The sequence below is a fragment of the Microcaecilia unicolor genome, chromosome 8 (genome assembly GCF_901765095.1).
Source record: "Microcaecilia unicolor chromosome 8, aMicUni1.1, whole genome shotgun sequence".
NCBI classification, from domain to species: domain Eukaryota; kingdom Metazoa; phylum Chordata; class Amphibia; order Gymnophiona; family Siphonopidae; genus Microcaecilia; species Microcaecilia unicolor.
This window is the reverse complement of record NC_044038.1, coordinates 203274643-203301964: the sequence shown is the minus strand read 5'-3', so window position 1 is coordinate 203301964 and position 27322 is coordinate 203274643. Positions and strand designations below refer to the sequence as shown.

General features: G+C 43.7%; 1 protein-coding gene across 1 annotated transcript in view; it reads right to left on the bottom strand.

Moving 5' to 3' along the window:
- Positions 1–802: 802 nt before the first annotated feature.
- The window catches only part of TAF4 (TATA-box binding protein associated factor 4), a 157150-nt gene continuing 130630 nt past the window's right edge, over positions 803–27322 (bottom strand). Inside the window, exons 10-16 of the mRNA XM_030213018.1 lie at positions 21474–21588; positions 21049–21218; positions 19586–19716; positions 13143–13268; positions 12424–12480; positions 11294–11413; positions 803–2704 (exon numbers count right to left, since the gene is read on the bottom strand). Of these exons, the coding sequence (XP_030068878.1) occupies positions 2537–2704; positions 11294–11413; positions 12424–12480; positions 13143–13268; positions 19586–19716; positions 21049–21218; positions 21474–21588 (887 nt within the window). The 3' untranslated portion in view covers positions 803–2536. The remainder of the gene's footprint in view (positions 2705–11293; positions 11414–12423; positions 12481–13142; positions 13269–19585; positions 19717–21048; positions 21219–21473; positions 21589–27322) is intronic.

Here is a 27322-nt window from a genome sequence, read left to right as displayed (position 1 = left end):
ATAATAACCACGCCCCCCCAAACAACTACCACCCTCTACCCTTCCAACTCCAACAATAGCTGATTTCTACTACCCCAAGGAATCCTAATCCACCCTGTTAAATGCCAAGGGGTACAAAATACAACCTGTTGTGTATGCCCTAACGGGGGAGAAATATGCCATTATGAAGCACTGTTATTATTTAATCTGTGGATGAATAAGTCATCAACAATCTCAGGATTCAGTCTAGCTCTTCTATCTTCCACAGTCCTTCCGGCAATAGAAGATGTCTTCTTGAAAGATGTGCTGGTAGCAGGAATGTACAGGATTCCCCATGCAAATTTTGCCAGTTGTGGCCATCCTGTTTGCTTGTTTTTCCCCAAAAATCAAAATATTGTTGTCTGCATCACTTAAACATAAATAACAGTCCAGTTCATTAATAGGCATCAAAGTAGAGAATGACACAGGGACAAAGTCTGTCCCCATCCCCATGGTTACAGCGGGTCCCCGTCTCTGTGTCATTTTCTAGTTCAGATTCAAAGTGTCCTACAACCAAGACTCAGAAAGCTGTACCAAATAATTCAAGATGTCTCATATAAAAATATTCAGATCACTGCCCGGCCCATACCGAGTACAATTTCCTTTTCATATGTTAATTTAAATTGGCTCTATGATCTGTTCTTGGTTATAAGATTCGCTGATAGAGAGAAGCAGCGAACTTAGTAAAAATAGACCGTAGACCAACTACAGATAAATTTGTTTTTAATAAAGGAGTTAATTTTTTTTCAATCCTATATAAAACAATAGCAATTAAAAACTTCATTTTTTAAAGTAAAATATTTACATATTAACAACTGTGCAAAATTTACATGAAAAAAAATGGAGAGACAGGATTTCCTAATAGTGAAAATAAAAGGTGTAACAGTTTGTCAGATGTTGATAAAAATACTGATCAGCCTTCCATTTTACAGGCCAGAAAAGTTCAAATCTAGACATGAGAGTTCACACAGAGAAAGCCAAGGTATTTACAGTCAGAAAAGTACTATCAATAGACAATTTCATACAATAACCTCTGAAAATATAAAGAACAAATTAGTATATTTTCTAATAAAAAAATAGGTACAAAGAAGGGACTTTGAGTGGGTATCTTTATAATCGGCCCGCATCTTGCATACAGTCTTCTAGCAAAATAATTATGGTTTACAAAGCAATTTTTATGTTATGTGCCAAATATTCTGTACAATTACTGACAAAAGACACCAGCCACTTTTGTTTGTCAACACTTGATTCACACAGAAAAAACCTGTCTTCTGATTACTCCTTTCAATTTCAAGCCCATATTCAAAACATTTCCCGTGCTGCATTGGGCAAGTCAGCACACACTGGTGAGACAACGCACAGGAAAAGCTTTGGACGGGGTGCCCTGGGATTTTATTTATGCCTAAGACTTCACTTTAACTACAAAAAAAAAAAAAAAAAAGAGAAAATAATAATAATAATAATCATAATAATAATAATAATAAAACACAGTGCAAGTTAAAATATATTTATGCTGAAAAGATTTCTCAATTTTTCATCTGTATGTGTTTGAACTGTACAACTTTACAAATGATAGCAAATAAAGCAGAAATTCTCCTTTCCTTTTTTACAGGTGCTAACACATTCAAAAGTTGCCCACTTTCTGGGTTTCCAAAAGTGGGCTTCAAAAAAAGCAGTAAAGATCATTAATTTAAAAAAAAAAAAAAAAAAAACCAAACAAACAACAACGAAAACAAAACAAAACCCCCAAATCTGAGACCATGTTGCTAAAATCAAATTATTTTCCTCTAGAATTTTAATGTTGTTCAGGAACGCAGATAAATATTATTTATGGAAGTCAGTTTGCACTGCCAACTGATTGCAAAAAAAGAAAAAAAAAACACAAATAAAGCTAAATGAGGTCATATGATGCTGACAAAATTGGGTAACAAATTTAGGGGTTCTTTTACTAACATGTGCTAACGGATTTAGCACATGCTAATGATTAGCATGTGCTAATGCTAAGAAGCCCATTTTATACCGATGGGCTTCTTAGCTTATAGCACAAGCTAATCATTAGTGCATGCTAAATCCATTAGCGCAGTTTTGTGAAAAGGAGCCTTTAGTTAGGTAAATCTGAACTAAGAAAAATGCACAATAGAAGATGCAACTGCTACAAATGGATATTTATTTGCTAAACATTTCTGTCAGTCTTTATATATGGCTTGTTGGCAGGAAGGCCACACGCTCAGGAGGTGAGTTAAGATTTAAATATCCTCTTTAAAATTTTTTTTTCCAAAATCTTATCCACAGGCCTTTTGCAAAGTATTCATGTGGTACCAGAAGCACACTGTGCGTGTATCATTCGGACTGAAGAGAAATTATTTAGAAACAAGGAATATAAAACTGTTCCGTGTAAAGAGGTTGGTTGGTTTGTTTTTAAACGATATTCCATCTGCTTACTACAAAAAGGCAGAGTCTGCAGGTATATAAAAACGTCCCCAGGCGTCTGTCAAAAATACCTTGATCTCTTCCGATTTTATTTGAGGAATGCTTTGTATAGCAATAACGAATGGCTTGTCTCTCGTTCATTTTCTAAACAAAATATGAGGTCCCTGAGGTTGACCCGCGTTATCCTTTGCCGCGTGAACTGTCTGCCGGTTCCCGTTCCAGAGCTGCCTGGGACTGTCGTGCTTGTACCAGATGCCTGGAAATTAGAGAAGCAAAAAAACCACATGAGTTACGACTTCAGTGCATCTGTGTAAATATATGAGAGTAGAACAAACAGCCTTTTCAACACTGGGCGACCAGTTATATTTATTCAACAGCAGAAAGAAAAGGCCATGTGAAATGGACAAGTTTCTCCGTAAGAGTTGGTGCTACAACCAGGGTATTTAGACTTATTAAGGTCCACAGATTCCTGTGAACATAATCTGTGTCATCTCTGAACCTACTGCAGGGTCATAAATACATTATGAAACATTCAAAGAAACCCGAATTTAGTGAATTGATATTTCCCTTCAACCAAGCCGTGTGTGAAATAAGTCTAACAAACATTAGTGGCAACGAAATCAGAAGAAGACTGGAATAGTGAGCCACAAACAAAACTGGTATGAAGGCTGAAAAACAACTGTCAGCCATTTACCCAGGTGAAATGGCCCGACTGACAACTGTCGTCATCTACCCCTCTGACAGCCTGTGTGCACTGTTAGCCAAGTTAAAATGAGAAGGTTCTGGGGCTGGTTTAGACTGAAGGAAAGAAAGCAGTGTATAGCTATTAAGTTTTCAAATGAACATGCTACTTTTCCCCCCATGCAGCCACCCACACAAACAGCAGATAAGAGTGCGCACAGCACTTCCAAAAGCTAATTTTATCAAGTCATTCTTGTGCGTAAATGACCTCTTTTAAAATATTGACTGGAGTAAAAATACATGGCATTGACACGATAGTGTGCACTTGCCAGTGAGTGTGCACAGGAGCAAGAGCCTGGAGAAAGTGCAAGCTGAATTAGCACGTGTGTACATTATGAAATACTTTGATCTTCGTACGTACGTACGTGTATAAAGCACACATGTTCATTTACACTAGTGACCACACCTGCTGCCATGTGCTCAAGCATTTTATAAAGACAAGGAGGCACCTGCTTGTCCTTATAAAATAATGCCCATGTAGGTGTCCTCTTATAAAAGTACGTTAATATGGGCATGCTTTGCAACAAGTGAATCTTCATAAGGGAAAGAATGGATGTGAATTCCTTTTGAAATCCGGCTGCCATATACAGGTATTGAAAATGCCTACAATCAGCATCAGCAATGTGGACTAGCCAAAATACTGGAAGCTAAGTCCTGCTGCTTTGGACCACCAAGATTTTTGATTGTAACATTTTCTTACAAGACCACTTCACGTGCTGCTGCCTATAGGCACATAATATTCCTGCATGCCCACACAGCATATGACTGCCTATAATCACACACACCGTACAATGCTGAAGTCGTACAGACCATCCAAGCATCTATTAGGGGTGTGAACTGAAAATAATTATTTCATTTTTCTTTTCTTTCCTGTTTCATTTTGAATAAATAAAATAAAAAGCAAAAGCTAATTGCCATCTCAACCTCTCGTCAACATCTCCAAGCCTCTCCGCATCTCATCAAGGAGCAGAAGAATCCTTCCCAGTCACTTCTGCCCTTTCAATATGGCTTTTCATACTGGCACTGGTGGACAGAAAACCATTTTAAGAAAACAGCACTGGTGGGGCAAAAGCGACTGGGGATTGATCCTGCTACTTGAAGACCTGTGGATGGAGGAGGCTAAAGGAGGCTTCAGTAGCCAGCTAAAAGCTTGGAGAGGCTTGTTTGGAATTTTTTTTGTGTGAAAAAGGTAAAGGAGGTCATCACCTAGGTGGGCATGCAAAGGAACACCATTATTCTGGACCTCCAGGGGGGGGGGGGGGGTCACAAAATTTTATTTGGGTGCAATCATGGGGGTCACAGGCACAAAAAGATTGGGAAACACTGGTCTAATCTGCTCTTAAAAACCACCAATGCTACTACCCTAGACAACTTGTTCCAGTACTTGAAGCGAATGCTACATACCTGTAGAAGGTATTCTCCGAGGACAGCAGGCTGATTGTTCTCACTGATGGGTGACGTCCACGGCAGCCCCTCCAATTGGAATCTTCACTAGCAAAGGCCTTTGCTAGTCCTCGCGCGCCAATGCGCACAGCGCATGCGCGGCCGTCTTCCCGCCCGAAACCGGCTTGTGCCGGCCAGTCTCATATATAGCAAAACAAAGACAAGGGAAGACACAACTCCAAAGGGGAGGCGGGCGGGTTTGCGAGAACAATCAGCCTGCTGTCCTCGGAGAATACCTTCTACAGGTATGTAGCATTCGCTTTCTCCGAGGACAAGCAGGCTGCTTGTTCTCACTGATGGGGTATCCCTAGCCCCCAGGCTCACTCAAAACAACAACCATGGTCAATTGGGCCTCGCAACGGCGAGGACATAACTGAGATTGACCTAAAAAATTTACCAACTAACTGAGAGTGCAGCCTAGAACAGAACAAACAGGGCCCTCGGGGGGTGGAGTTGGATCCTAAAGCCCAAACAGGTTCTGAAGAACTGACTGCCCGAACCGACTGTCGCGTCGGGTATCCTGCTGTAGGCAGTAATGAGATGTGAATGTGTGGACAGATGACCACGTCGCAGCTTTGCAGATCTCTTCAATGGTGGCTGACTTCAAGTGGGCTACCGACGCTGCCATGGCTCTAACATTATGAGCCGTGACATGACCCTCAAGAGCCAGCCCAGCCTGGGCGTAAGTGAAGGAAATGCAATCTGCTAGCCAATTGGATATGGTGCGTTTCCCCACAGCCACTTCCCTCCTATTGGGATCAAAAGAAACAAACAATTGGGCGGACTGTCTGTTGGGCTGTGTCCGCTCCAGGTAGAAGGCCAATGCTCTCTTGCAGTCCAATGTGTGCAGCTGACGTTCAGCAGGGCAGGAATGAGGACGGGGAAAGAATGTTGGCAAGACAATTGACTGGTTCAGATGGAACTCCGACACGACCTTTGGCAAGAACTTAGGGTGAGTGCGGAGGACTACTCTGTTATGATGAAATTTGGTGTAAGGGGCCTGGGCTACCAGGGCCTGAAGCTCACTGACTCTACGAGCTGAAGTAACTGCCACCAAGAAAATGACCTTCCAGGTCAAGTACTTCAGATGGCAGGAATTCAGTGGCTCAAAAGGAGGTTTCATCAGCTGGGTGAGAACGACATTGAGATCCCATGACACTGTAGGAGGCTTGACAGGGGGCTTTGACAAAAGCAAACCTCTCATGAAGCGAACAACTAAAGGCTGTCCTGAGATCGGCTTACCTTCCACACGGTAATGGTATGCACTGATTGCACTAAGGTGAACCCTTACAGAGTTGGTCTTGAGACCAGACTCAGACAGGTGCAGAAGGTATTCAAGCAGGGTCTGTGTAGGACAAGAGCGAGGATCTAGGGCCTTGCTGTCACACCAGACGGCAAACCTCCTCCACAGAAAGAAGTAACTCCTCTTGGTGGAATCTTTCCTGGAAGCAAGCAAGATACGGGAGACACCCTCTGACAGACCCAAAGAGGCAAAGTCTACACTCTCAACATCCAGGCCGTGAGAGCCAGGGACCGGAGGCTGGGATGCAGAAGCGCCCCTTCGTCCTGCGTGATGAGGGTCGGAAAACACTCCAATCTCCACGGTTCTTCGGAGGACAACTCCAGAAGAAGAGGGAACCAGATCTGATGCGGCCAAAAAGGAGCAATCAGAATCATGGTGCCTCGGTCTTGCTTGAGTTTCAACAAAGTCTTCCCCACCAGAGGTATGGGAGGATAAGCATACAGCAGACCCTCCCCCCAATCCAGGAGGAAGGCATCCGATGCCAGTCTGCCGTGGGCCTGAAGCCTGGAACAGAACTGAGGGACTTTGTGGTTGGCTCGAGATGCGAAGAGGTCTACCAAGGGGGTGCCCCACACCTGGAAGATCTGTCGCACTACACGGGAATTGAGCGACCACTCGTGAGGTTGCATAATCCTGCTCAACCTGTCGGCCAGACTGTTGTTTACACCTGCCAGATATGTGGCTTGGAGCACCATGCCGTGACGGCGAGCCCAGAGCCACATGCTGACGGCTTCCTGACACAGGGGGCGAGATCCGGTGCCCCCCTGCTTGTTGACGTAGTACATGGCAACCTGGTTGTCTGTCTGAATTTGGATAATTTGGTGGGACAGCCGATCTCTGAAAGCCTTCAGAGCGTTCCAGATCGCTCGCAGCTCCAGAAGATTGATCTGCAGATCGCGTTCCTGGAGGGACCAGCTTCCTTGGGTGTGAAGCCCATCGACATGAGCTCCCCACCCCAGGAGAGACGCATCCGTAGTCAGCACTTTTTGTGGCTGAGGAATTTGGAAAGGACGTCCCAGAGTCAAATTGGACCAAATCGTCCACCAATACAGGGATTCGAGAAAACTCGTGGACAGGTGGATTACATCTTCTAGATCCCCAGCAGCCTGGAACCACTGGGAAGCTAGGGTCCATTGAGCAGATCTCATGTGAAGGCGGGCCATGGGAGTCACATGGACTGTGGAGGCCATGTGGCCTAGCAATCTCAACATCTGCCGAGCTGTGATCTGCTGGGACGCTCGCACCCGCGAGACGAGGGACAACAAGTTGTTGGCTCTCGTCTCTGGGAGATAGACGCGAGCCGTCCGAGAATCCAGCAGAGCTCTTATGAATTCGAGTCTCTGCACTGGGAGAAGATGGGACTTTGGATAATTTATCACAAACCCCAGTAGCTCCAGGAGGCGAATAGTCATCTGCATGGACTGCAGGGCTCCTGCCTCGGATGTGTTCTTCACCAGCCAATCGTCGAGATATGGGAACACGTGCACCCCCAGCCTGCGAAGTGCCGCTGCTACTACAGCCAAGCACTTTGTGAACACCCTGGGCGCAGAGGCGAGCCCAAAGGGTAGCACACAGTACTGGAAGTGACGTGTGCCCAGCTGAAATCGCAGATACTGTCTGTGAGCTGGCAGTATCGGGATGTGCGTGTAGGCATCCTTCAAGTCCAGAGAGCATAGCCAATCGTTCTCCTGAATCATGGGAAGGAGGGTGCCCAGGGAAAGCATCCTGAACTTTTCTTTGACCAGATATTTGTTCAGGGCCCTTAGGTCTAGGATGGGACGCATCCCCCCTGTTTTCTTTTCCACAAGGAAGTACCTGGAATAGAATCCCAACCCTTCTTGCCCGGATGGCACGGGCTCGACCGCATTGGCGCTGAGAAGGGCGGAGAGTTCCTCTGCAAGTACCTGCTTGTGCTGGAAGCTGTAAGACTGAGCTCCCGGTGGACAATTTGGAGGTTTTGAGGCCAAATTGAGGGTGTATCCTTGCCGGACTATTTGGGGAACCCACTGATCGGAGGTTATGAGAGGCCACCTTTGGTGAAAAGCTTTCAACCTCCCTCCGACTGGCAGGTCGCCCGGCACTGACACTTGGATGTCGGCTATGCTCTGCTGGAGCCAGTCAAAAGCCCGTCCCTTGCTTTTGCTGGGGAGCCGAGGGGCCTTGCTGAGGCGCACGCTGCTGACGAGAGCGAGCGCGCTGGGGCTTAGCCTGGGCCGCAGGCTGTCGAGAAGCAGGATTGTACCTACGCTTGCCAGAAGAGTAGGGAACAGTCTTCCTTCCCCCAAAAAATCTTCTACCTGTAGAGGTAGAGGCTGAAGGCTGCCGGCGGGAGAACTTGTCGAATGCGGTGTCCCGCTGGTGGAGCTGCTCTACCACCTGTTCGACTTTCTCTCCAAAAATGTTATCCGCATGGCAAGGCGAGTCCGCAATCCGCTGCTGGATTCTATTCTCCAGGTCGGAGGCACGCAGCCATGAGAGCCTGCGCATCACCACACCTTGAGCAGCGGCCCTGGACGCAACATCAAAGGTGTCGTACACCCCTCTGGCCAGGAATTTTCTGCACGCCTTCAGCTGCCTGACCACCTCCTGAAATGGCTTGGCTTGCTCCGGGGGGAGCGCATCAACCAAGCCCGCCAACTGCCGCACATTGTTCCGCATGTGTATGCTCGTGTAGAGCTGGTAAGACTGAATTTTGGCCACGAGCATAGAAGAATGGTAGGCCTTCCTCCCAAAGGAGTCTAAGGTTCTAGAGTCCTTGCCCGGGGGCGCCGAAGCATGCTCCCTAGAACTCTTAGCCTTCTTTAGGGCCAGATCCACAACTCCAGAATCATGAGGCAACTGAGTGCGCATCAGATCTGGGTCCCCATGGATCCGGTACTGGGACTCGATCTTCTTGGGGATGTGGGGATTAGTTAAAGGCTTGGTCCAGTTCACAAGCAATGTCTTTTTTAGGACATGGTGCAAGGGAACAGTGGACGCTTCCTTAGGTGGAGAAGGATAGTCCAGGAGCTCAAACATTTCAGCCCTGGGCTCGTCCTCCACAACCACCGGGAAGGGGATGGCCGTAGACATCTCCCGGACAAAGGAAGCAAAAGACAGACTCTCAGGAGGGGAAAGCTGTCTTTCAGGAGAGGGAGTGGGATCGGAAGGAAGACCCTCAGACTCCTCGTCAGAGAAATATCTGGGGTCCTCTTCCTCTTCTCACGACGCCTCACCCTCGGTGTCAGACACAAGTTCACGGACCTGTGTCTGCAACCGTGCCCGACTCGACTCCTTGGAGCCACGTCCACGATGGGGGCGTCGAGAGGTAGACTCCCTCGCCCGCATCGGCGAAGCTCCCTCCACCGACGTAGTCGGGGAGCCTTCCTGGGAGGCGACGGCAGCCGGTACCGCACGCGGCACCGACGCCGGAGACCTCACCTCGGGCGATGGGCCAGCCGGCGCCACGCTCGACGGTACCGGTGGCGCAAGCACCGCCGGTACCGGAGGGGTAGGGCGCAGCAGCTCTCCCAGAATCTCTGGGAGAACGGCCCGGAGGCTCTCGTTCAGAGCGGCTGCAGAGAAAGGCATGGAGGTCGATGCAGGCGTCGACGTCAGAACCTGTTCCGGGCGTGGAGGCTGTTCCGGGCTGTCCAAAGTGGAGCGCATCGACATCTCCTGAACAGAGGGTGAGCGGTCCTCTCGGTGCCGATGCCTGCTGGGTGCCGACTCCTTCGGCGACCCAGAGCTCTCGGTACCGACATGGGAAGGGGACCGGTGACGATGCTTCTTCGACTTCTTGGGACGAAGCATGTCACCGGAGCTTCCCGGTACCGACGAGGAGGACGTAGAATCCAGCCGTCGCTTCCTCGGGGCCGAGATCGAAGAAGGTCGGTCTCGGGGGGGCTGTACCGCAGGAGCCCTCAGGGTAGGGGGAGACCCACCCGAAGGCTCACCGCCACCAGCAGGGGAATGGACAGCCCTCACCTGCACTCCAGACGAAGCACCACCGTCCGACGACATCAGCAGACGAGGTCCCGGTACCACCGACGTCGATGCAGCTGTCCGATGTCTCGGCGCCGATGCAGAGGGCCGATGCACTCGATGTACTGGCCGCCGAGGTTGAAGGTCTGGACGCTGAAGACGTCGATGCACTCGATACCCCCGGTGCTGATGCCGACGAAGAGCCCGAGAACAAAATGTTCCACTGGGCTAACCTCGCTACCTGAGTCCGCCTTTGCAAAAGGGAACACAGACTACAGGCCTGAGGGCGGTGCCCAGCCCCCAGACACTGAAGACCCGACGCGTGCCTGTCAGTGAGCGAGATTACCCGGGCGCACTGGGTGCACTTCTTGAAGCCGCTGGAAGGCTTCGATGTCATGGACGGAAAAATCACGCCGGCGAAATCGAAAGACGAAATGGCGAAATTTGGCACAGAAAAAAAAAAAGAAAATTTCGACCGGGGCCTAAGTAAGGCCTACCCCGACGACGAAAGAAAACTTAACGGGGCGAAAAAACTCGAAGTAGAGGGAGGAAAAACCAAAAGTGGTTAATCCAAATAATTTCTGGGATTTCTCACAGAAAGCAGTCGAAAAACGACGCGCGAGGCCGACTTTTCGGGGCACGAACGGTAAAGCACAACCGTACCGAGCGCGGAGAAAAGAAGACTGGCCGGCACAAGCCGGTTTCGGGCGGGAAGACGGCCGCGCATGCGCGGTGCGCATTGGCACGCGAGGACTAGCAAAGGCCTTTGCTAGTGAAGATTCCGATTGGAGGGGCTGCCGTGGACGTCACCCATCAGTGATAACAAGCAGCCTGCTTGTCCTCGGAGAATAATCTTTATACTCAAAAAGCTCTTCCTAATATCTAACCTAATCCTCCTTTGCTGTTATTCAAGTTCATTATTTCTTGTCCTTTAGTCGGTGAAAATTGGAAACAATTGATCAGCTGTTGCAAATTTTCTTAATGTATCTGAAAACTTTTCAAGGTGCTATTCTGCTTTGAATAGACCTAATTCATTTAACCGATCAAAAACTGCCCATTCCCTTGCTCTTTCCGTCAGGTCAAAGGCCACTAACAGGTTAGGTTTTCAGGATACCCTTCCTGAATATGTATTAGAGAGGTCTGCATACAATGGAGAGAGTAGGTGTGCAAATCTGCTAGCAGCCACTGAGGACTGGATGTAAAGAAAGGAACTATTCTCTATTTACTGTAGATTTTTCATAAGTTTCAGAAAGAGAAGGAAAATATAAATGGATAATTCAGTAAGGTATCACCCCACCAGCTGTATAACACAGACAACAGGAACAGAAAGACTATGTACACAAGAATGGGCTAACGTCATCGCTCTGTCTCATAGGGCTTAATATTGGTCCATACCTCTGTTCCTGATCCGGGTCCCGGAGAGTCCACTTTTCTTTTCCTTCGAGGACCTATTGCAGCTAATGCAGTTAGGTTAGCATCCCGCTGCCTCATTTGTGCTAATTCTTGTTGCTGCATCTGAGTAATATTAAAGGGGGGGGAAAAAAAAAAGGTAAACCACAACTGTTCCTCTCCAAGGTCTCTACTTATTGAACCATGCTAAGATTTTGTTCTTACCTTGCAGTAATAGCCAAAATTAACATGTACAAGAAGAGGTTAATTGGATAAGGAGCCACCAACTTGTAGGCAGCAAGAAGGCTTGATTTTGGCAGTATTTAGTCATTTACGTGCGTTAAGTATGCATGTAAATTATAGACTACAATAATTTGCATGAATCCTAGCACATAACTAGGTGCAGGCATTTATACTAGCTACAGGGCTGCTATAAGTGGTTTATTAGTACTTGATATACTGCCAAACCTAACTGGTAGATCACAGCAGCTTACAAATCAAAAGCAATACATACATAAAAAGTCAGAAAAGGCACTACAGAATTTGATAGGAAAACTTAAACAATCATATCAATTCATATGATCTTAAGTAAAGAAGGAGAGAGGGGGAGGGGGTCCAGGATGGGAGTGGAAAATAATACACAGAATGAAACAACTAAACAGACTTAATCAGGGGACAACGCCCTTTTGAAAAGCCAGGCCTTTAGTGGAAGTTTTAAAGCTAAATGATTTTCGGCCACTTGCATTAGTATTTTAGAAAGAAAAGTAGGCTTAGGCATCATAACCACCAGAACCTGTTCGGTGTGCCATTCTAGAATTATTCTCAGTGTGCGTGACAGATAATGCACAATGCAGTTACGTTAGGTCTCTTGAAGCGGTGTTAACTGCTCTGCATTACCTGCTGTACTAATAATTAAAGTGCAGTGATGACCTCTGCATTAACTGTAAGGCATAATCCACACTCCAACATGGTATTTTCCGCATTAGCTCTAACCTGGATGTTAGTGTACACTTACAAGAAGGCACATGCTTAAAGCCAAGCTAAACAGCTAATGGAGCCAAGTAAACGGCTCCCTCCCCCCCAACCCAAGGACTTTAACATTTTGACTTTAGGAAATGAGAACAGGTAGCACATACCTCCTTGGCTTTCTGTTTCAACCTCAGCTGCTCTGGATCTTCTTGTCTAGATCGAGACTATTTTGGAGATAGGAAAAATTAACAACTTATAGGGATTGAAGTACAACACATCTTATTTATTATCTTGTAAATGTTCGCTCTTCCCACACACATGCACAACTTAACAGCAGCTACAGGTTACGAATATGAGTTCCACACCAGTCATGGGGAAAGAGCATACCAAACCTTCATTTTTATTTTAATAACACCATCAAAAATACAGAAAATAAAAGAAGAAAAAAAAAAGAAAACCAACTGTGACACTTTTAAAATATCAAGGCACCCATAAAATAAGGCCAAGATGGTAAAGAAGGGAGAAGTAGCCTAGTGGTTAGAGCAGTGGGTTGAGAGAACTATGGAAGCCGAAGTTCAAATTTCACTGAAACTCCTTGTGACCCTGGGCAAGTAACTTAACCCACCACTGCCTCAGGTACAAACATAAGGCTGTGTAAGCCAGCAAATCCATGCCCTACCTATTACACATTAAACCAATGCATTTAGCCGATCACATGTTAAGCCCAACATGGAAGGAAACTCTTCAATATGGCAGGCACAAATCTCCCTTCTCAAATTCTACTTTGCGAGATGAATAAAACGTACTGTATACATTTTAACACTAAATGTTAAACTACGCAGGCAATTAGTCTTTAAAAAAAAAAAAAAAAGTGAGAGATACTTGCCCTCGCTGCCCGCATTAAAATTTCCCGCTCTTGTTCATCTTTCCTTTGTTTTTCTATTTGGTCAAGTTGTTCAAAGAATTTGAGCTGCGCTCGAACATCAGTTGCTTGTTCATATCTTTCGTCATCCTGCAGACATCAGAAAAAGCTATTAACTCAGAGCATGAAGCTAAGTGAGTAACTGTTATCCTAAAATAGCCTTTACCCCCTTCTAATAACCAGGTTCTACTTAAATTGGTATTTGCATTAACGGGAACACGTCTCAAAGAACGGTTTGTGGTCCACATATTAGTAGCATCGTACATTATTTAACCAAGCACTGTTTGTTTGTTTGTTTGTATTGTTCTGACAAGATGAACTTGTGGGCGAATCTACAATGCCTTGCAAAGGTTTTCACATTTTGCTGTCTAGAAAATACAATTTAAAATGCCTTACAGCAAGCCTGTGTGACTTATTCTTGGGGTACACTGCCTTGAATGAATTTCTTCAAAAAGGCAGTTTATATGTCCTAATAAATAAGCATTTGTTTCACTGAACTACACAACATACTCTATACTTTCAACATGAAAGTACAATTAAATTAAGGGCAAGAAATCAGCAGGTCTTGATTGCATAAATCTTGATATCCTGGACTCAGTACATGGTGGAAGCCCCATTTGTAGCAATAAAAGCCATGAGTTGTTCAGGATGTGTCTACCCACTTTACACAAAGAGACAGTGCATTTTTTTGCCTGTTCTTATTGTCAGAATAGCTCAAGCTTCTTCAGACTGGTTGGGCATCTTTTATTTATGACTAAGACTGTATTCTTCAGATCTTGCCACAGATTTACTATTGAAATCAGGTCTTGGGTTTTGACTGCAACACTTGAGGACATTCATTTTTTCCTTCTTGTTTAGGCTATTTTTGCTTTGTACTTAGGATCACTGTCCTACTGAAAAGTGAATCTTCTCCCCAGTCCCTGTTCTACAGTAGACTGGAGCAGGATTTTCACTAGGTAATGTACTGAGTTTGTTTTATGCCACCCATAATCCTCAACACAGAGACCAAAAAATTCTAGCTTGCTTTAAACACTCCACTGCATGCCGTGTCCCCTGAGGGTTTCTTTCCAAACACTGCAGGGTAAGTCATATATGGTTTTGCTTTAGCAGTGGCTTCCTTCTTGCCACCCATTCCATGCAAGCCATGTTTGTGGAGTAATTTTGAAAATAAACAGTCCATATTTTGCGCAGTCTCAGTCAAAAAAAACCTCTGTGGTTCTTAGGGCTCACAGTGACCCTTCCTCAGTGGTTTCCTTAACCTTGGAGGATCAGCCTGATTGAGGCAGTGTCTTGGTAAAGCCAAACTATTTCCACTTTAACTTTTCTAGCCCACCTGGTCCTCAAGTTCAAGGTGAATCAAAGCAGAGCAGATTTAAAGCATATAATAGTATAATTTTAAAATAAAATTATAAAGTTAATCAAAATCTAAACATATTCAGATTAAAAGATACATAAACCAAATAAATATAATAGTAAAATAACCAAACACAGTAGTGACAAACAATAACTAAGCAGATAAAAATTGATGAAAGTGTCAAGTTTTTACCCCATTGAAAGGAAAATAAGTTGGAGCAGCTCTAAGTATTTTTAGAAGATAATTCCAGACCTTAGGAGCTGTTACTTATTTTCTTTACATATGTAGCACTTAAAACCCTGGGGAAGGAGCAGAGGGCGAAGGTAAATGTTACCTAATTTCATCTGTAGAAAGCAAGGAACAGCTAGGCACATAGTCCTACTAAATAAACTGAAACTCAACCATGCAAGACCTTGTAAGTGGAAGATAAAAGTAAATCCTGACCTGAATGGGAAGCCAGTGAAGTTGTATGGACCTGACAAGGGATATTCAAACACACTGAAATTTTCTTATATAGTTTAACCCAACCTGTAACTTTGGATAACTTTATTCTGGAGTTCTTTTGGCAGTTCCATGTTCAGCACATTAAGGGGTGCTTTAACTAAGTCACGTAAGCGTCTATGCGTGCCCAACACATGCCAAAATGGAGTTACCACGTGGCTCTTGCGGTAATTTCATTTTTTGCGCGCGTCCGATGCGCGTGTCAGAAAAATATTTGTTATTTTTGGGCGCACGTAATGGATGCGCGACAAGTGGCATTTGGTGCACGTAGGTCATTACCACCCGGTTACCACGCGAGTCTTTACCGCTAGGTCAATGGCTGGTGGTAAGGTCTCAGACCCAAAATGGACGCGTGGCAATTTTCATTTTGCCTCGTGTCCATTTTCGACAAAAAATTAAAAAGGCCTTTTTTACAGGCGCGCGCTCAAAAGCCCATGCTTACACTATCGCAAGCCATTTTTTAGCACGTCTTTGTAAAAGGACCCCTTAGATTGTTGCCTCAAATTCATCTCACATAACAGCAATGGTTTGATTCTTCATCCAAGAGTAACTGAATCAGCTCAGGTTCTGTGACTGGACACTGGAGTGCTCTAACATATGGACCTTGTTAAGGCAATTTCTGAAAACTGAGCTAATCTGAATTTGCCGATTTATGCAACCAATATAGTTTGCCTTCTTAATTACTTTTTGAATACTTCCATAGTTGTTCTTTCATATTTAAAAGTATAAAGTATGTTGTGTAGTCCTATGAAACAAACTCATACTTTAATGCACATTGAATTACATTTTTTTAGACAGCAGAATATGAAGAATGTACAAGGGTTTGAAGTTTTTTTTTTTTTTTTCACAAGGCATTACATAAAGCAGTGCAGGCAAGTGCCAACCACAGAATCTGGGTCCATTGGTAAGAAGACAACACCAGGAATGCAGCTAAAACTGAAAGGCAGCTGGAGGTCTGACGTATTAAATAGTTTCTCATTTTGAGTCTAAGCAAAGGTGTTTAATACACCCGGCCCAAAGTCAGCTGAAAGGATTAAGTACATACTCTTAAATTTCAGGTCAAAAACAAACATTCATTCTACTGCAGTCTTAACATTCCTACTTCTAGGGAAAGGGTATTGTATATTGATGAAAGCATTGAACTGCAAGTCCAGAAACTATCATGGATGTATATTCAAAACACTCCTCTCTCCCCAATCCTCTGACCTTAGAGAAAACAATTTTCCTTTCCTCATTCACCTTTGGAAGTTTACAGAATAACTGCCCTAGAAGTAGCTGCCTGTATGTTTCTAAAAAACTAAAATGTGTACACTGGCTTTCTATTAATTAATGCAGAACACCAGCATCTAAGTAACTTATAGCTACAGCTAAGAAACTTATGAGGGCCTATTACGGTGACGAAAAGACACAATGGCTAAAGCCTGCCAGTTAATAAACCTATGATATAGCATACAACTTTGACCTTTTACATACAGTTCCAACTTACTACAAATACATAAAGCATGACTGAAATCATGGCAATGATGCATTAAAGGGGAGCTACGTTTACACAACTCTAACTCAGAAACTGGGCACAATTACATAAAATTGCACCATAGGAGCTACACTGAGGAGAAATGTCCAGCTTTGCAAGCTATGTGCGGATAGGATGCTAGGAGTTAAGGATCCTATGTAAAGGGGACAATGCAGGAAGCTCGAGTTAGACCTATAGGCTGACAGCCAAGCACACAGCTTCTAACGCAAATGTAATGCCCAATTTTTGCTCACTGATGCAGTAAGCAAATTATATGCAAATTTAACATGCTTTAGGGCGGTGATGGCGAACCTATGGCACGTGTGCCAGAGAGGGCACGCAGAGCCCTCTCCCTTGGCACACGCGCCAGTCGCTGGTCCGCTCTGCCCACTCTCCCTCCCTCTGAGTACCAGGCCGTCCTCCCTCCCTCCCACCAAGCACCACGCCCCCTCCCTCTTCCAAACAAGCATCAGCCCGCCCGTCCTCCCTCCCTCCCAGCACCACCCCCCTTCCTCCTCCTCTGAAATTGAAAAAACGTACCGGGTTAAGGCAGCGTCGGCAGCGGCAACAAAAAGCATAGTCTTCACTCGGCGCGCTTCCCTTCTGTCTCGCTCTCAAGCTCTTGAGAGCGAGATAGAAGGGAAGCGCGCCGAGTGAAGACTACGCTTTTCGTTGCCGCTGCCGACGCTGCCTTAACCCGGTACGTTTTTTCAATTTCAGAGGAGGTGGAGGGGGCCCTGGTACTGGGAGGGAGGGAGGATGGGCAGGCTAATGCTTGTTTGGAAAAGGGAGGGAGCAAGGGCAAGCGACGTGGTGCTTGGTGGGAGGGAGGGAGGTCGGCCTGGTGCTGGGTGGGAGGTAGGCCTGACGCTGGGTGCTGCTGGGTGGGAGGGAGGCCTGACGCTGGGTGCTGGGACGGAGGGAGGGAGGGAGGCCTGGTGTTGGGTGCCGCTGGGTGGGAGGGAGGGAGGCCTGGTGCTTGATGGGAGGGCTGGCGGCCTGATGCTAGGTGGGAGGGAGGGCAGGGGGGAGAGGAGGGTGGCTGGACATGGATGACTGGAGAGGAGGGTGGCTGGAGGGGAGAGGAGGGTGGGCTGGACATTTGTGGCTAGAGGGGAGAGGGGGGTTGCTGGACATGGATGGAGGGCAAGAAATGAAATAAGGAGGAAAGTAAAGAAATAAATGGAGGCAAGAAATGAAGAAGAAAGGAGGAAAGTAAAGAAATAAATGGAAAGGAAGCCCTGGAAACGGAGTTAAGAGAACAGATAGAGAGCAGCAGAATCAGCGACTAGGACCAATATGGATAGAAAAACAAAATCACCAGACAACAAAGGTAGAAAAAATCATTTTATTTTCATTTTAGTGTTTGGAATATGTCCAATTTGAGAATTTACATCTGCTGTCTTATTTTGCACTGGGTATACTGGAGCTGTAACAACTTACAGAAATGATTTATAATGAAAGAAAATCATGTTATTTTTTTTCTCCTATACTAGTATAATATTTTCAATGATGTCTATTTATATGCGCCATGGCTGGTGTAAGGGGGTGTGGCTATCATAGGGGTGGAGTCATATGTGGTGACCCCGCCCATAATGAGTACCGGCACTTCACGATAAATAATTAGATTTTGGGTTGCTGTTTGGGCACTCGGTCTCTGAAAGGTTCGCCATCACTGCTTTAAGGCGAGCATACCAGACACATATATACAAGGGTGTGCGCAAATCAGAGCAAAGATGTAATCAGCATTCATATGTGCATGTTTTAGAATGTTATTCTGTATATAAATATCAGCATCAGAAGAATTTCTCTACATAAAATGTTTGCAATGCCAACGTTTAGGCACAGAACAACATTCCAGCATATGTACAGATACAATTTTTTTCTGCTCAAGCCTGTGCATACTACTACTACTATTTAGCATTTCTATAGCGCTACAAGGCATACGCATAAAACTGTCCCCTCCCCCATTGTCTTTTTTCTCTCATGTTTTTCATGGAGGTCACAAAAAAAGCTGCAGACTGTTAAAGCTTACGCAAAAAACAAAAAAAAAACCCATTAAATCTTCACAGTCACTACTGCAGAAGAACAAGCTAATCCTGCTATGCCTCCAAGTTCCTGCTTGGTTTCTGAAGAGACTAAAGGTCACCTTTAAAAAGGGAGAAAACCGATGCATATGATTTTTTTTAAACACTATTTTTTTAAAAATTTCCAACAGAGCTTTACAAAGTAAATCAATCAGTTTACCAATCATGTCACAGAAGTAGAACATATAAACCCTTCCCTTACTAACAGCCCCCCCCCCCCTCAACACACAACAACCAAACTTGACCCAGAGTCTACCCATTTCTTGCATCATCCCCTCCATATACCTATGAACTTGAGATAACACTTTGCTCACTGTGGTCATCCCTCCTCCCTTCCAGATGCACATGATCTTAACATCTGCCACAAATACTCAATAAAAGAAAATGCTATAATGCAATTAGGTGTCTGTACCTATCAGTCGCTTAACCACCATTAGGCAAAACCTTTCCTGTAAAATATTTCCTATTTTGGGACACTGGAGAAATAGTGATACATTGAGTAGCTGACTTAAAACAAACCCAGCGTAGGTGCTCTAAAGTTTGCAGCACAGGAGCAGTAAGGAATGGTCAGTTGATTTTTCACAGCACTATGCTCTGCCCCCCCCCCCCCCCCCCTCCTGAATTCCAAAAAGATCTGCAAGTGGAAAAGAAAAGTTGAATGTCTAGCAACAAGATTCTGCAAGCTGCACCCAGTTAAAAAGGACAGCTCATGAGGGAAGATGCTGTGCAGCCAACATGCATGACCACCAATCGATGCCAGGTCTCAGATGCCACACAGCAATGCTGTCAATGAAATACTGCATGGGAGATACCAGAGAAATGCAACCAGCTCTATAGTTGTTAATACCAATGAGCCAGTGATCTATCCAGAGATACAGTAAAAGGTATAAACAAACCTTCTACTTCATATCTACACAGCAAAATGAAAATACATATTCAAAGACCTGGTTACCTTAAAAGAAATGTTCTTCTGCTGGGCGGTTTCTGATACTTTTTCTACTAAGTTTTGTAATCGTTGTTGTGTTGCATGCGACACGTAACTGATGACGTCTGGATGAATTTCTGTAATCCCGTGCTTTTTACCTAAGGTAACAGGATGAAAGATCCTCAGTAAAGGGCTTTTCACATAAGACATAAATGGTAAGTTTAGCTTATGATTCTTCATCCGGGCCAGTGACACCTGTCGCAACAGGTCACACTGCCAAAATCTAAAACTTTGCCCTGGAGTTACAGAAACGGCCTGGCAGCAGAAACCTGGCATTTTGCACCAATTATTCATTTTGCTCCATTTTCACCATCTGTCTTCCCTGGGTAAGAACACACAAACTGAATGGACAAACCAAATGCTGGGGACTGTGATAATGGCATCAACAGTCTCAGGAAGCAGTTACATTCTCCGAGGACAAGCAGGCTTATATATACTCACAAGCGGGTGACGCCAATCCGCTTCGCACCCACTTGTGAGAATATAAAGCTTGCTGTCCTCGGAGAATACCTGCTACAGGTAAGCATCTTCGCTCTTCCCCCCCCTCTCCCGAGGACAAGCAGGCATCTATATTCTCACAAGTGGGTGACACCAATCCTGAGAACATAAAGCCTGCTATCCTTGGAGAATACTCGCCACAGGTAAGTAGCTTCACTTTTTATAAACTCTCATTTTACAAAGGCCAAACATAGGAAGTCTTGCACTTGAACACACTAAATTTTAGCGAGGGCCATCAGCAACTGCCCCCCTCTGAAAGTTCAAACAATACTTTTAAGAGAAAAGAACGAGACTGAGGAAGCCACTCTGAATGGTAATAATTGAAGACATGAGTTCCAAAACCTGGTAAGTACAAAAAGCTATTTTCTGGATAAATGCAAGTTTACTTTCAAGAATTCTATCCCACAGAACAATATTTTGTTTCAGTGAATAGCATACACCTTTATGAATAAATGCATGCCTTTAGTCCAAATTTCACACATCCTATGACTATCTATAAAGGATGTTTGCTTCCATTATGAACTCATTTTGAAAAAAATGAACTTAACAGGTTTTGGACTCTGACATTATAAATAAAGACCAGGTAAGGGTACTGCAGTACAATTATAACAATGGCAGCTTTTCAAATTGCCAACTTTTTACCCTCTCTTTACGCCTGTATTCTGAAACATTACTAAGAATGCCAAGCAAGATGACACTAATGAAAATACACTTCAAATGCAGAAATTAAACATTTACAAGAGGTGACCAGGCACAAGACAAGAACTACAATATTTTATATGCAAGGACCAAACAAGCTAGTGTGAATTTCTCATGTGAACTATACAGTCCTGCTACTCTAAAGCGGCCCTGACCTGCCAGTATCTGATTCCTGCAGGGATTTCATGTTCTTTTCAGAACACAACTTGCAAAAAGCAGAGCTTTATATGTACCTATTTCTAATATTCTTCGCTGCAACAAGGCTGGCAGCAGAAAAGTCTCGTCTTTACACGACCTTGTTAATGTGCCAACTAATTCAGAGTTTGTTGCTAATATCCGTGCACTTTCTTCTGATAGGTTGACACCTGCCATTGATGCCACATCGTTAATATCGTCGTCATCCCTAAGAAGGTAAAAATACAAAATGGTGGTTACAATTCATCAGGATTTCTTGGGTAGCCAAATTATCTATTACCATGTGGATAGGAAAGTCTGAAGCACAGAACTCATTTATGACTCTAGTTTTCCCCCTATTGCCAACTGAAGGAAGGAGAGCAGTTTTATCAAGCCTATTTCTATGCATGAAATACTGTTTTGCCAGTGGAAATACCCTTCTAAAATTGCCCTGCAAACAGGTTTGTCAGGCTTTATTCCTTACCTAAAAGAACCTCCCCCCTGTTCTTTCAACTTATTCTTCTGCACAGCGGCTACTTGTGATGAAACGGCAGAAAGCGTTTTGGTTCCAGGTAATACTGCTGGTTTTACCACTGGGACTGTAATAAAAACCAAACCAAAAATTTATATGTACCACACCCAGAAAACGTTAGAAAAAGCTGTCAAGTACCTACAATGCTAAAGTGGCTTAACCTATCTTTGGATGAGAAAAATTAATACAAGTGAGGCAAATCTATGATAAACCACATCACCACAACACACAGTTTGCCAATATTGTGCTCACAATTAAACAATTACAACAGTGAGGAGAAAAGACCTCAGACTATCCACAGACTAATTTTTTTTTTTTTTTTTAACTAAACGGGCCAAGAACTGTAAACATTGGTCAAAAATCCCCCCACAAGTCTCAGTCCATTTAGTAAGAAATATTATTAAGGGCAATGGACGGTCTGAAGTCTTTTCTCCTAACTGCTGTAATTGTTTAATTGTGAGCTCACTATTGGCAAATTTTGAATTGTGGCTGATGGGGTTTAACCTAAATGTCAATGTAATTTTACATAGAAAAATCAAAGAGAAAACAACACTAGCCACTTAAATCATGTGAAAACCACTATGTACAACGTCCACTGAATGCAACAGCATTTACACACAACTATGTAAAAGGGTAATTTTATAACAAGGCTCCTACGGAAGCATTGGACAAAGACCCCTGTTTTATGCAGACGATATGCGTTTGCATAAAACAGGCTCCTACAATGCCCTCCAGTGGTGCAGAGATTTATACCTGCTCCAAAAAGATGCAAATGTGTACATGTACCTTATACATGTATTTTTGTATTTTATAAAATGCAATGTGCGTCACAGCTCTGCCCTAGCTTTGCCCAAACTACACCCCCAGAAACACCTCTGTACAGATTACAAAGAAGCACGCACTCTTCACGTACGTGTACCCCCTCACAACTGTAGAAGAGCCATGTTCCATATATAAAACATGCTTCACATACAAAATGGTTTAGAAAATTATGCTCTTTGTGTTACATTACACAGAAATCAGGAAGTGCCTCATTATTAGACAGCTTACAGTTATGAAACAACAGGGCAGAGGTTGGCATGCCATGTCCCCTGAAACTGAGGCACTGAAGCATCTATGATGCTTTCAAGCTCACATCTCCTAGGGTTGGAGACGGGGGCATCTGCTAGGAAAGACATGCAACATGGCAGGGTTTTTTTTTTTTTAACATGGGTATCCACTCCAAAAAGAGCTGGCAAATCAAACCAGAACTAGCATAAGAACACTGATTAAGCTGGCTTGCTAGTGGTGGGAAGAGAAGACTTGTGTGGATGAATTCTAGCAGGTAATTCAGAAAGCCCTGCAGATCCGTCACACTGGGAAAGGTTCATTTTATAGACGTTCAAAACTAAAATTAATTCCTGCCCTGTCTCGTACCACACAGAAATAAGGAAAACTGGCAAATTATGCAACATTATAATAATTGATGATTTCAATTACCCCAATATTGACTGGATAAATGCTGCATCTGAGAGCGCTAGGGAGGTAAAATTCTTACATGTAATAAATGACTGCTTCTTGGAGCAACTGATCCAAAAATCAAGATCTAGTCCTTAGTGGAATGCATAGTATGGTACGAGAGGTAACGGATCTGCTGGGAAACAGTGATCGTAACAAGATCAAATTTGAGCTTTCTGGAGTGAAGTCACTAAAGAAATCTACTGTAGCAGTATTTAATTTTTAAAAGGGCGACTATGACAAAATAAGGAAAATGGCTAAAAAGAACCTGAAAGGATTGGCTGCAAAGGTTAGGACTTTAAATTGGGCATAGACGTTGTTTAAATACCATCAAGAAAGCCCAGATCAGATGTATTCCACTTATTAAAGGTGGAAAGAAGAGCAAATGACAGCCAGCATGGTTAAAATGTGAAGAGAAAGAGGCTATTAGAGCCAAAAAGCATTCTTCAAAGAATGGAAAGAATAAAGAATGAAGAAAATAAGAGGCAACATAAGCAGAGTCAAGCTAGATGCAAAGCACTGACAAAGAAGGTTAAGATAGAACATAAAGAAAAATTTGTCGTGGAGACAAAAACTCAGTCACATCTTTTTCAGGTAAATCAGAAGCATAAAGTATGTGAGGGAATCTATAGGACTGTTAGACCATGAAGGAGCAAAAGTGGCACTCAGGGAGGATAAGGCCATAGCGGAGAAACTGAATGAATTCTTTGCTTCAATCTTTAGGGAAGAAGATATGAACATGTCTCTCCAGTATTAAAATCTATAGACTAGTTGCCAATTGAGTATTGTAAAGTTTAAACTTTTGCTTTTAGTTTTTAAAACGTTAACTGATCGGTTTCTAAGATTTAAGCTGCAAAACTACATGTGTATCAACCATCTAGAACCTTGAGATTGATGCAACAATTGAATTTAGATAGCCCTTCAGTTTGAGTTATAAGATCAAATGAATACAAGGCAGTCCTATTTTAAGTAGTGGGTCACACATTATGGAACAGTCTACCATTAAAACTTAAGAAAATTCAGGAGACTAAGCAGTTTAAGAGAGAAATCAGGACCTCTCTCTTTATAAAAACTTATGGGTAAGATAATGAAATGAGCTGAGAAGATGGAAGAGATCAAGTCGGATATAGCAACTGAAGCCAAGATTTTATATTGTATATTATTTGTCACTTTGTTTTATAACAGTATGATGAGATGTATTTGAATTTTATGTTTGTAAATTTGTAAACCACTTTGAACTTTGGGATTGTATGATATATAAAAGACTTTAATAAATAAATAAGATGAAAGAGATCTACTTGTACCAGATATGGTTTTCAAGGGTGACAATGCAAATGAACTGAAAGAAATCTCTGTGCACCTGAAAGATGTACCGACCCAAACTGACAAGTTAAAGGGTGATAAATCACCTGGACCAGATGGTATAAACCCCAGGGTACTGAAAGAACTCAAAACATGAAATTGCTGATCTGTTAGTCATCTATAACTTGTTAAAATCATCCATAGTACCTGGAGATTGGAGTGTGGCCAATGTTAACACCCATTTTTAAAAAGGGTACCGGGGTGATCTGGGAGATTACAGACTGGTAAGCCAGACTTCAGTGTTGGGGAAAATAGTGTAAACTATTATAAAGAATAACATTACAGAACACATAGACAAACATCATTTAATAGGACAGAGTCAGCATGGGTTCAACCAATTGCCTCACCAATTTGCTTCATTTCTTTGCAGACATAAATAGATGTGTGGATAAAGGTGAGCCAGTTGATGTAGTTTATCTAGATTTTTAGGAAGCTTTTGATAACGTTCCTCACCAGGGACTCCTGAGAAAATTAAAAAGTCATGGGATAGGAGGCAATATCCTTCTGTGGATTAGGAATTGGTAACTGGGCAGAAACAGAGGATAGGGTTAAATGGCCATTTTTCTCAACGGAGGCGGGTGAATAGTGGAGTGGTGCAGGGATCTGTACTGGGATCGGTGCTATTTAACATATTTATAATGATCTGGAAAACAGAATGACGAGCAAGGTGATTACATTTGCAGATGACACAAAAATATTCAGTTGTCAAAATTTATGGAGATTGTGAAAAATTGCAGGAAGAACTTAGGAAAATGGAAGAGTGGGCATTCAAATGGCAGATGAAATTTAATGTGGACAAATGCAAAGTGATGCACATTGGGAAGAATAATCCGAATCATAGCTACCTGATGCTAGGGTCCAACTTAGGAGTCAGCACAAGAAAAAGATCTAGGTGTCAATGTCACTGTAGACAATATGCTGAAATCTTCTGTCTGGTGTGTGGCGGCGGCCGCCAAAAAAGCGAACAGGATGCTAGGAATTATTAGGAAAGAGATGCAAAATAAGACCAAGAATATTAATATTGCCTCTGTACCGTTCCATGGTGCAACCTCAGCATGCGTACTGTGTTCAATTCTGTGTTGCCATTACCTCAAAAAAAATATAGCGGAATTAGAAAAGATTCAAAGAAGAGTGACCAAAATGATAAAGGGGACGGAACTCTTCCCATATGAAGTAAGGCTAAAGAGATTAGGGCTCTTCTGCTTGGAAAAGAGATGGCTGAGGGGGGATATGATTGAGGTCTATAAAATCCTGAGTGGTGTAGAATGGGTAGAAGTGAATCTATTTTCACTCTTTCAAAAAGTACAAAGACCAGAGGACACACGATGAAATTACTTGGAAATACATTTAAAACAAATCGGAGGAAATATTTTCTCATTCAAAGAATAGTTAAGCTCTGGAACTCGCTGCTGGAGGATGTGCTAACAGCAGTTAGCGTATCTAGGTTTAAAAAAAGCAATGGACGAGTTCCTGGAGGATAAGTACACAGTATGTTACTGAGATGGACATGGGGGAAGCCACTGCTTGCCCTGGGATTGGTAGCATGGAATGTTGCTACTAATTGGGTTTCTGCCTGGACCTGGATTGGCCACTGTTGGAAGCAGGATACTGGGCTAGATGGATCATCAGTCTGACCCAGTATGACTAGTCTATGTTCTTATAAACAGAAACATATAACTTGAGTGAACACTGGAACATACAGACTGTGTTGGCTTTAATAGCCATAGCAAATGTTAACTCTTGCATAAGGTTTTTGAAAGGTGGTAAATGCAAGCACATATAAGATGGCAGAATTTCATGCCTCAAAGCACAGAGATTTCCTCAAATAAACCTACTATCAGCCACCAGTCACAAGGAATGATCTACAAATTGACTTCTACAAAGCATAGCCATAGCAGATTTCAAGATGGAACTGAAAGAGCTTCAAAATGATTTAGATGAACCTCTAAAAGATGTTGCTGCATTATGGTGTCCTATAATTGAAAAGTTGAAAGTGCTCAACTACATGTTTTATGACTTGGAATCTTGGTGAGGAAGAAATATTGGAATAACCAGTATCCCAGAGAGTTATCCCAGAGTATCCCAGAGGTGGCAGAGCTGGTGGTGGGAGGCGGGGCTAGTGGGTGGGAGGCGGGGACAGTGCTGGGCAGACTTATACGGTTTGTGCCAGAGCCGGTGGTGGGAGGCGGGGCTGGTGCTTGGGAGGCGGAGATAGTGCTGGGCAGACTTATATGGTGTGTGCCAGAGCCGGTGGTGGGAGGCGGGGCTGGTGCTTGGGAGGCAGAGATAGTGCTGGGCAGACTTATACGGTCTGTGCCAGAGCTGGTGTTGGGAGGCAGGACTGGTAGTGGGAGGCGGGGATAGTGCTGGGCAGACTTATACGGTCTGTGCCCTGAAGAGGACAGGTACAAATAAAAAGTAGCACATATGAATTTATCTTGTTGGGCAGACTGGATGGACCGTGCAGGTCTTTTTCTGCCGTCGTCTACTATGTTACTATGTTAAAAAAAATGAAGCTAAAATGAAACCAGTGAAAGACATTCTTGTAAGTACCTTAAAGTCTTTAAGAGGGCTATTTTCATATGCTTCATGGAGTTCCCTTTTGAAAATCATGTGATGGGCCAGCACCACAGGAAACCTTTACTCTGCATACTCACATGTGCAAAGGAAACTGGGTAAAGATTTAACAACAAAAACTGCAAATACCTTTACTGGATCTACTCTAACCCTGTCCCTGGAACGAAAAGTAGGCATGTTGTGAACAGTGTATATACTTTACCCCACCTGGGGAGGAAGTGGTTTTCAAAGCCTTTCCTTGTTTATCCATAGAAATCTCTGAAAAATTGCAACTGAATTCTTTGAATCTGAAAGAGGTGTGGTTCCTAGCAGTGACTACAGCCCAAGCAACTAATAAAATTTGAAGATACACACCTAAACATATT